The 11,473-nt window shown below is 34.1% G+C and overlaps 1 protein-coding gene across 2 annotated transcripts; it reads right to left on the bottom strand.

Moving 5' to 3' along the window:
- Positions 1-4,204: 4,204 nt before the first annotated feature.
- On the bottom strand, positions 4,205-10,774 carry prl2 (prolactin 2). 2 transcript variants are annotated; one of them, XM_065290115.1, is made up of 5 exons: positions 10,638-10,774; positions 10,321-10,502; positions 8,557-8,664; positions 7,971-8,150; positions 4,205-4,702 (listed from the first exon to the last, which is right to left on the bottom strand). In XM_065290115.1, the coding sequence occupies exons 1-5, from the start codon at positions 10,657-10,659 to the stop codon at positions 4,511-4,513; spliced, it is 684 nt and encodes a 227-aa protein (XP_065146187.1). In that variant the 5' UTR covers positions 10,660-10,774; the 3' UTR covers positions 4,205-4,510. The 2 variants fall into 2 exon arrangements, with proteins under 2 accessions (XP_065146187.1, XP_065146188.1); XM_065290116.1 differs by lacking the exon at positions 8,557-8,664.
- Between the last annotated feature and the right edge of the window lie 699 nt (positions 10,775-11,473).

The raw sequence follows: 11,473 nt of genomic DNA, 5'->3' as shown, positions 1-11,473 counted from the left end.
ACTCCGTAAGTATATAAAATATGGAGTCAGACTAGTATATTTAGTTGTATTATTTCATACTTAGGCTGTAAAACATATCCTTATAACAAATAATTAATAAAAATAAAAAATAAAAATTATTTCCTATAAGGAATGATTGGTTTGTGCTTTCTATGAGTAAACGTCATGGTATTGGTTCAGGGTTTTTAGTGAAGAATCTGTAGTTTGTATCCTGTTTCATACTCACGTCTGGTTTGTTTTCTTCTCCAGTTCTCTGTTTATTATTGCTTGTGTTGTGATCCTTAACTCTGGTAGTGTTCTCTGTACAAAAAGCGAACATTATTCACAGTAAGCTGAATGTGGCTCAACAGCGCCCTCAAGCAATCGCTCATTATTACTGCATCAAACATACATTTACACACTGCGATCATTGAGATGCACTGCCATCCTGTGGAGGATTTTAAGAAGGGCTGAGTTGTGTAGTCAACTGTATACTATTATATGACCACCTGTATACCACATTTGCCAGCCTACTGTATATTAAAATGCATTGTGGTCAACTTGTCTTGCAATGATTTTAACATCAAACAGTATTTCATTAGACTATTCAAAAGACATGTTTGCAGTAAATTGGATTAAGTATCCGTAATGACTATTTGAGATATCGCCACATGTGATAGAGGGTATGCACGTGACGTCACATTCGGCGAAAGTGACTGCGGTTATGCCCACTGGAAAAGAGCGGCAGCATTTGTGTACAGTGTGAAATCAGTGAAAACATGGGGAAAACGGGTCTAAATTGGAAGCTGTTGTGCGATAGACTGTTCTAACAGATTTAACAAGAATTCGGAGCTATCGTTTTACAGACTGCCAAAAAACACCGAAAGGAAAAGTAAATTGGTCGTTCATCATTCCAACGTCCACAGACCACAGGTGGGTTGACAAGTTGCTAGCGTCACTATCAACCAGAGGTTTTACTTTCTACTTAAAAGTATATTTTTTTCAAGTATTTGTATTTTATCAACGTTTTTCTTTGGGAAATTCCAAAGCATATTGTCATTAATTTTTAAGTTTTGGTTTTACATTTAATATTTAAGTACATTAACATACTTTTACTCAAGTAAAATAATACAATTTTAATGTAATGAGGTATTAAATACATTTTAATATGCAATATAAAAGAATACACCGTATGATTCTATGCTTTAGAATGTAGTGAAGTAAACATTTTCCCAAGACAAACACCCTAATAAAGCACAGATGCTTGGAAAATGTAACTAATGAACGTTTGCCACTCAACAGGGCGTGCTCGTCTGGCGTGCATGGTCACGTGGAAAAGTGACGTCAATGCAGTGAATTATTTATCTGTAAATGTTGCACAATGCCCTTGATTCTTCCAAATCCTTCCAGCTAAAAGAAATAATTTGCTACTTTGAAGGAACATCTAATATTCCAAATAATTACATTGTTAATTTTTTATTTTATTTGGAAAAATTTTTATTCACAAACAAAAATTCTCTAAACTGCAGCGTAACTTTCCATATTTCCTAATCGAAATTGAAACATTTCTAAAATCCCTTAAATTGGTTAAAAACAAGAAAAATGAAAGATTTTTGAAATATTATGACGACTTTTTCTGTATTACCACTGATGCATAATGTTTTCCTATGTTAACTTTTTTTTATATGTACATTTTTATTTATTTATTTATTTTATCGTACTTATTTATCTTTCTGTTATCGTATTTTATTTGTGAAACTTTACATATATAATCTGTATATTTTCATTCCTGTAGAGTTTTTTTTGTGTATTCTGTCTCTTTTGTTAAATGTTTTAAAGCATTAATAAAATAATAATAATAATAAAAAAATTGTCGTATTAAACACTAACACATAGTGTATATAGGGAATATGTACTGTAGTGCACATACATTTTTAGTAAACACACAACTGATTTGTCAATAGAGGGGTTTGTGTGCCATAGACTATGCATGCTATGCACAAATTTGATTTGTGTCATTACAAACAAACAAAAAATCGAATAATGTCTATCAGATTTGGTTCTGGTTAGCCACACTCTTAAAGTCAGATTGCACTTTGCTTTTTGACCTACCGACCCTTGAATGACAGAGTCAAAGTGACAGGAGGTCGATGCTTGAGTTGTGTGTTATCGCTGGAGTGGATGTGTTGTTATGCAATGCACACACACAGGCCTACAACGGTACCAGTTACACGTGCAGACACCCTCCAGCTATTTCTGGACTTCAGACAGACTACAGTGTCCAGAACTTTTTATTTATTTTGTTGTTTAAAATACGATGACACAAGCAGTCGCTTGAATTTGATGCAAATGCACTGTCACTGCTTTAGGCATGTTCCTCCTGTGCCACAAGGACCTGTTGTAGTAATAACACGCTTCACATCATGCTTACATCATCTGTAACATACGTCAGCAATCTTACCATAACGTCACAGTGAGAATAGCGAGGAGGGTATAGTGCAGTTTTTAAAGACTGTTGTCTTGAATCCAAGCTTTCTTTTTAACCTGAAAATGACAGGGCACCTGATTCAGTGATGCATGTTTTTGGTAAAATGGTAAAGTTCAGATGAAAGCTTTGGCTTTAGGCTGTGTGAACTTTAACTGGAGGTTTTTATGTCCGGCTATGTTAGGAGTAACTTGTCGTATCATAATAGAGGGCAAAGCACGAGTCGTACAAAACTCCAATTCAGAATAGTATACAATGCTAGATTCGGTTATTTCATTAAATTATAATTTTTTAAGGATGTGTAATATTTGATCATTTCAGATTAATCATGCATAAATTTTTGTTCAGGTTCAGGTTTTTTATTGATGTGAAATGAGACGACCACTGAAATATTTCTGATTATGGAATCAGGTCAGTGGCGGCCGTATACTTCTCTTCCAAGGGGCGCAAATTAAAATATGTTTGGAGTGTCACGTGTGTTGCTCGTAATGTCAAAATATGTGTTTGTTGCATCATGTGAACCTATGTGCATCATACGTCATGTCAAAATACGTGCCTGTTGCAAATGATAAAAGAGACGTTCACAAAATACTCGCAAGATCTGCACTTAACACTAAACTTTGATTACACGTGAGATTAAGTGAGTATCTGGCAAACATGAGTGTCTCTTTTATCATAAACCCTTTAGACGCATCTGCAGCAGGCATGTAGGGCAGTATAGGATAATGTGTTTATTAAAATGTATATAAGTATACTATTTAAGACAGTTCAAGTTTGTTGGTTCAACTTAAAAAAGTAAGTTACCTGGTTGCCTTAAAATTTTGAGTTCATTCTGTATGCAGGCTGTGTTGTTGTTGTTGTTGATATGTGAATATTTATGTTGATTGTTGTGTAAATAAAAAATGAGAAAAAAATTGTAAAATGGTACTAAAAATGTTGGGTTAATTTAACTTAAAAAAATATTAGTTGACTTAAAAAAAGGGTAAAATTGTACTAAAAATGTTCAGTTCATTTAACATAAAAATATAAGTTGACTTAAAAAAAAATTGTAAATTTGTACTAAACATTTTGAGTTCATTCAACTTAAAATTATTAGTTAATAAAAAAAATTGTAAAATTGTACTAAACATTTTGAGTTCATTCAATATTAGTTGACTTAAAATTGTACTAATATTGTTGAATTAACTTAGATTTTTTTTGTCCAATTTAAAAAAATAATTTTAAGTCATCTAATATTTCTTTTTTGAAGGCAACCAATTAACTTTTAAAATGTTTACATTTAAACTTCTTGGTTCTTGACTACGAGTTTGTATAACAAATAAAGCTGAATGGGGTTATTATAACTTTAACTCCTAACTAGTCAAAAAGTTAAAATGACTTAAAATGATTCAAGTTGTTTAACCATGTAAGTGCAACAAGGAATTTTTACAGTGTATGAGTTTCTTTCTTCTGTTGAATACGAAATAAGATATTTTGATAAATGGTGGTAACCACACAGTTGAAGGCATCAATTGACTTTCATAGTAGAAAAAACAAATACTACAGACATAAATGGGTACCGTCCACTGCGTGGTTACCACCATTTATCAAAATATCTTATTTTGTTAATAAATACTTATAATAAATACAGACATAACTTCTCTGCTGATGAATGTACAATTTTATTTCTATTTAGTTTTTTTTTCTAATTCAGGTTTGCTTTGCAAATTATATTGATAAAATTCAAAGCCTATAAAGAAAATGATTTAAAAATTGGCAAAACACTTGGTACATATGCAGAATATGCGTGATAAATTGACTTTTCTGTTTGCGAAACACAACTTTGCCCAGTTCTCCTGCATATTATCTTTCTTTTGATAATTGTTACAATGAATTGGTTTGGAGTGATAGACTGCAAAGCTTTAGAAACTGTGTCCTATTGGATATGACTTTCAAGTTTAGTTGTAAGGATCTGGCAGAGTCATAATTGGCACAGAGTCAAACACATGCTTGATAAGTGAGTTTATGTCCACAGCACTGTCCGGATGAAAAGCCTGTGTTTTTCTGCTAACAGTCATGCTCGGTTACGATCCTGCATTGAAGGATCTTTAGATAATTCTGGACTTTATTAGAGTCACGACGAAAGCAGTAGAGAAGCTCGTAGTCGCTCATAGCTTCTCCGCTGTCGGACACAGGAACCAAGGCTTCCTGTGAAGATAGAGCTGGGACTGCATTACCCAGCATTCCTAGCACTCTCATCTGGTAGATAGAAGAGACACAACATACATAACTATACAAACTATATCCGTACAGTTTCAACATTTGTGAAATGATTGATTCTGTTTGGTCGATTATGCAATTGAAAAGTAAACATCTTTTTGTAAATTATTTTTATTATAAATTTCTCCATTGTATTTGGCAACTGTAAAAAATGCAGCACAAAGTTAAAACAACTTGGTTTATGAAGTCAATTCAACCTACTTTTTAAATTTTTGGCTTTAAAAAGTTGACATAACTTAAACATTTAAGTTGAAATTGTTTAACTAAATTTTTAAAGTTAAAGTAACATAAAAAAAATATTTGTTGATTTTGACAAAAATGTCAAATTTTTTATAGTGATGCTGGTGCTTCCTTAAAGGGTACCCCGACTAAAAAAACATAACATAATAAGACATAAAACATAATAGTGCACTGTAAAAAATACTTTGCTGCCTTAAAATTTTTTGTTAAATCAACTCAGATTTACAAGTCATGTCAACAGAGATGAGTTGTCACAACTTATAGTTGAGAAAAGTCAACTTAATTTTATATGTTATAACAACCCACATGTAGTTATAACAACTCATCAAGATAAAATATAGTAAGTAAGTAAGTAATATAATAGTAAGTATAAATGACTTGTAAATCCGAGTTGATTCAACAAAAACTTTTAAGGCAGCAAAGTATTTTTACAGTGTGGGCTCCACAGTTTAATATGAGTTTTACATGATGGGATTTTTTGAAGTAATGAAAATATAAAATCTTTTTCTATCAATGGATATTAACTCATTCCCCGCCAGCCTTTTTTTCTTTTTAAAGTTGCTGCCAGCAGTTTTGTGATTTTCACAAATTTTCTTCTAAAAATATATAAACATACAAATTTCAAATGAAAGAACAAAACCTATGCTTTCAAACAACAAACAAACAAACAAAAAAATGGGGAAAAAATCTATTTCTATATTTTTTCTCTGCTTTTAAATTCTTAAATATGGATATTGTTCTTCAAAAAAAGAAATAATTGCATTTTTGTGAAAGAATTTTGTTAGAGATCAGAGTCAGAACGATTATCAACACATAAACGGAATGTAAAATGAATAAATAATGTTTTGCTTTTTATAAATTGGATAAGAGCGTCATCTATTGGATAACCGTGGTATTAAAGATTACCATAAAAACTCAGGAACACGTTTTTTTTCATGCAAATGTTTTCTCTTAATTGACGAAATAACTCTGCAATGGCGGGGAATATATATATTGATAGTAGAAGGCAAATATAAAGTATTGAAGCATACAAGTCTTTATAGTCAAGGTACCCTTTAATTGTACAACCCCTGGCAAAAAGTATGGAATCATCCCTCTCAGATGATGTTCATTCAAATGTTTAATTGTGTAGAAAAAAAACCAAGTACATATATGCCACAAAATAATTTTCACTCAACAATCCAAACTTCTAACTGTACAAAACACTTTAAAAAAACACAAAGAAAGATAACTATAGTCAATTACAACTGTTTTTACAGATCAAACAGAGGAAAAAAACATGGAATCACACAAATCTGAGGAAAATTATATGGAATCAGCATGCACTTTGCATTTCTAAAACAAACACCTGTATCTGATTACAATTGCTAATTAGTCTGCAGTTAAAAAAGAGTGCTTGCACACATTAGTGATGTGTTGAACCAAGCTGATTGACATAACTCATGGCTCCAACACGAGAGATGTCAGTTGAAACAAAGGAGAGGATTATCAAACTTCTGAAAGAAGGTAAATCTTCACGGAATGTTGCAAAAGATGCTGGTTGTTCCCAGTCAGCTGTGTCTAAAATCTGGACCAAGTACAAATCAAATGGAAAGGTTGTAAAAGGGAAGCGTACTGGTAGACCAAGAAAGACATCAAAGCGCCAAGACAGAAAACTTAAAGCAATATGCTGTGAAAACAGAAAATGCACAACAAAACAAATGAGGAACAAATGGGCAGAAAGTGGAGTCAATGTCTGTGACCGGACTGTAAGAAATCGCCTAAAAGAAATGGGATTTACATACAGAAAAGCCAAACGAAAACCATCATTAACATCTAAACAGAAAAAAACAAGGTTTCAGTGGGCTAAAGAAAGACAATCTTGGACTGTGGATGACTGGATGAGAGTTATATTCAGTGATGAATCAAGAATCTGCATTGGGCAGGGTGATGATGCTGGAACTTTTGTTTGGTGTCGTTCCAATGAAATTTATAAAGACAACTGCCTGAAGAAAACATGCAAATTTCCACAATCATTAATGATATGGGGTTGTATGTCAGGTAAAGGAATGGGAGAGATGACAGTCATTACATCTCCTATAAATGCACAAGTTTATGTTGAGATTTTGGACACTTTTCTTATTCCATCAATTGAAAGGATGTTTGGTGATGGTAGCATCATTTTTCAGGATGATAATGCATCGTGCCATAGGGCAAAATCTGTGAAAACATTCCTACAGGAAAGACATATAATGTCAATGGCATGGCCTGCAAATAGTCCAGACCTCAATCCAATTGAAAATCTGTGGTGGAAATTAAAGAAAATGGTCCACGAAAAGGCTCCAACCTGCAAAGCTGATCTGGCAACTGCAATAAGACAAAGCTGGAGACAGATAGATGAAGTATACTGTTTGTCATTAGTTAAATCCATGCCTCAGAGAATTCAAGCTGTTATAAAAGCCAGAGGTGGTGCAACTAAGTACTAGTAGTGTTTTTATTTGGTGATTCCATATAATTTTCCTCAGATTTGTGTGATTCCATATTTTTTTCCTCTGTTTGATCTGTAAAAACAGTTGTAATTGACTATAATTATCTTTCTTTGTTTTTTTTTTAAAGTGTTTTATACAGCCAGAAGTTTGGATTGTTGAGTAAAAATTGTTTTGTGGCATATATGTACTTGGTTTTTTTTCTACACAATTAAACATTTGAATGAACATCATCTGAGAGGGATGATTCCATACTTTTTGCCAGGGGTTGTATCTTGTGTCACTCATCCATCACTTGCTGCATCTTTTATAAACTAACGGCAAATTGAATAACCACAGTAATCATAAGACTTAAAATGTAACTGTTGTTACGACACTAGTCAAAATGGCATAGGTGTGCTGTATTAATTTTAATATTGCATAACAGTGTAAAACATTTTATAGATGTCTGGAAGCTAAGAAGCACCCAAAGTGAAACAAAATATTACTGCTCTAACATAAGATTGTTAAAATAGGTAAGTTAAAGAAATAATTTCAAGCACCTTCTCAGCAATTTTCTCCACTCCTTTCCTCAGCTCGTGAGCCATGTCACCCATCTCCAGGGCTTTGTTGCTGCTGAAGCTGTTGAAATCTTGTTGGTGAGCCATGCTTTGGTGTAACTGGAACAAAGGGTCCCTCCAGGCCATCAGCAATTTCAGAATCACCTCCGTCAACTCTTCACGCTAAGACACAAGAGGTACGTGGCTTAGAAGATCCATGCATAAACAGTATTGGGGCATTTCTAACATTTATGCAGACACATTTATACAGAGTTACTTAAAGTAAGCTTTACATTTTTTAAAGCCTCGCTCATGTCTTTTGCCTTGCAAATGCAACACAGCAAATAGGCTTTGGGGTGTTGCTGGTTGCTTGGTTATTAAATTTAGTGGATGTGACTGCTGTAATTGACAGTACACTTCCTCAGGGAAGTGCCTGGCTCAAGGGCACAAGTTATGAGACAACAGGGGCTTCGGCGAACACGGTACATTAATAACAATCAATGACAGACGAGGTGTGCACCGCACAGGTACCTCAGAGACAAAACAGACTGTATGAACAAAAAGAAAAGGGTTGATTTGTGGAACTCACTGCAAGTTTTTGTGCGTTTTCTTTTCCGTTCGGAGTTAGTATGTTAGCGGTGTGACATTTACGGTAGATCTTTCCTATATGGTTTTTGCTGGGCAGGAAATACTGTTCCTTTAAAGAAAATAAAGAATACAGAAGATGATGAGATGTTAGCAAAAAAATTCCCAAAAATATATTAGAGAACAAAGTAAAAAAATCTATATTTATTATGTATTTTAGTGTAATGGTTGTTAAAATGTATGGTGGCAGAGAAGTCCAAAACAAAATCAAAACAACAAATTAAAAACACGAAGACAAATAAAAGAGCCAAGTCAAAAAACACAAAGATGAATCCAACGACAACATAACAAATCAGGAAAAAAAATAACAACATAAAATAAGTCAGAAAACACAACAACAAAACCAAAATAATGTCTAATATTTTAGTACAAACTTAACCCATTAACTGGCGCTGTCCCTTGAGCAGGGCACCTAAGTTTACTTCAATATTTTTCATGTAAAGGTTTATCTATCACGACAAACTATATATTGTTGGAAAGGTTTAAGAATGTAGTTTTTATATTTAAAAACCTTTTATCAGTATTAATAATGCAGTAACTGTAATTTATTAATTTGTGACAAGAGCAGCAAACCTCACAAGCAAATCAACACAAACCTCAGTTTTTTGATAATCTTACGTATTAAAAATTATACTGTATTGCATTTTTTTATTTATTACAAATCAAGGTAAACTGCTATAAATATATATATATATATATATATATATATATATATATATATATATATATATATATATATATATATATATATATATATATATATATATATATATATATATTCACCTCCAGATACTTTAAAAAAAACGTTTAATTGTCTAATTGTCTTCTTTAAAACAAGACCAAAAGCTTCTAGACCTAAAAAAAAATGCCAGAGTAATATTAATTTGAAGGTGTTCATCTCCTTTTCACCCCCACTCAAAAAGGGCTACACCAGTTAAAGGGTTAAAATAGTCAAAAAGAAACAGGGGTGTTCAATGAGTCAAAACAAGAAGGTATTTTAGGTATTATAATATCTCTGTTGACTTTGCTCACTTTTGAGATATATTTATTATTATTTAATAATGATTAATATTATTTTATTGCAATACGTGACCCTTCCTGTGAAAACCCAGCTTATGTCATTTTTGTGATTTATTATTTTACAAAAAAATCATCCTTTATAATGTAAAGAATAGTTTATAACAGTGGTTCCAACATGGTGCCCGCAGGCACCAGTTTGCCCGCACAGAGTCTGTGAGTTGCCAGCCAAAGCACATTCTATATTAATAGCCATTTTAATATTTATTTATGACATATTTTTATATTAACATTTTAAACAATGATAAAACAGTAAGTAAAGGAAAAAGTTTTGATTAAAACTATATATAAAAAAGTTGACTTTCAGATTATTTTGTCAATTGTGGTAGCCCCTGCTCACAAAAAGGTTGAAGACCCTTGGTCTATAAATATAACCTTGCTATGTCTGAGTAAGATCATGTTTTTATACCTAGATTATGAGATTTTAACCTGGATTTCACAGACAGGGTCACATGCATTTTTTTAAACAAGAATGATACATGTTTATTACATTAAAAATGCACACTTGCATCTCAAGGTTTAAACATAATTCAGCCCCCCAGCATCTGCAACTCACCAAACACATCACTTTCAACTGCATGTACCATTTACAACTGCCTCGAAACAAAAGGTTCACACAAATGTGACTTACAAACTCTGAGTGCAGATCATTTGAGAGGCTGTGCATTCTGGCCGAGTGCTGAATGACCCTGTCGAAGAGATCTGCCAGAGACGGGACGTGACATCCTGCTGGCCCATGCATGCAGATGGGTGCGGAGAAGCCCCCGTGCCCGTGAGGATCCAGGCATAGCAGTGCCACAAGCAGTGCGGCCACTGCCGTGAGTCACAAACCCGGGGAGAGAAAGATGGAAATAGAAGAAGGTTAGAGAAATCATGAGTTGTCCAAGCATAAAACCACAGATCAAGACAGAGATGAAGAGTTTAACTGTCATCTTTAATCAGAAATACCTTGCTTCAGGCTCCTGGTCATTCTGCGAGGAGAAGAGAGGTGAAAAGCAGGTATGGGAAAAGCAGGGGGTCGGCTTGCTATTTAAAGTGTCCTGAGTTTAAGGCAAGAGGGGGTCGAGAGGTACTGTTGGATGAATCTGCCCATTAAAGTGAAAGATGGCACGAAAGGGGCGGGCTTGAAAGGTATGCGTGCGCGATGGCGTTATTGTCAGAAGCCATTGCGTTTCTTCTTTCATTCAGATTGTGACTAATGCCTCTTCTTTCCCAACTCCCTGCAGGCTGGCCGCTTCGGCTTTCCGTTCTTTTGATATGCTTACATCCAACCCTCAGCATCTCTGTCATTTTGCCCATCAGAAAAACGTGGGTGGCTGGCACTTTTGCCCTTTTGGCATCCAGTGTCACCTGAACTACATATGAGTTATTCTTAAAACAGATGATATGAGTAATAAATGGTTTTGGTTAGAGATGCACGGATACACAATTTCTGCCGATACCAATACTCGATTCCTATGAATGATCGATACCGGCTGGTTTCAGAAATTTAGTCATATACTGTAAGCAGATAAGTGTTTGAGATGGACCCAATAGGTTTAATGCACTGATCAAGTAAAACCAAAGGACCACTGGTGTTTTTTGGGGGGAGGGCACTATGAACAATTTTTTTATGTTAGCATTTCAATTCTTGCTGCATGTGCTGAGCTTTAGAGGTCACGTAACAAACCGCTTGACCTCAGACGTTTGCCATGTGCACACGTGTGCGTCTGAGTGCAATTGGACGTTCAGTACCGACCGATGTGACGAGGACTGCACGCCAACCTGCCGTCAGGGCACGATAT

Source organism: Paramisgurnus dabryanus, chromosome 1 (genome assembly GCF_030506205.2).
Source record: "Paramisgurnus dabryanus chromosome 1, PD_genome_1.1, whole genome shotgun sequence".
NCBI lineage: Eukaryota > Metazoa > Chordata > Actinopteri > Cypriniformes > Cobitidae > Paramisgurnus > Paramisgurnus dabryanus.
Note: the sequence above shows the minus strand (reverse complement) of the source record. Positions and strands in the feature narration are given on the sequence as shown.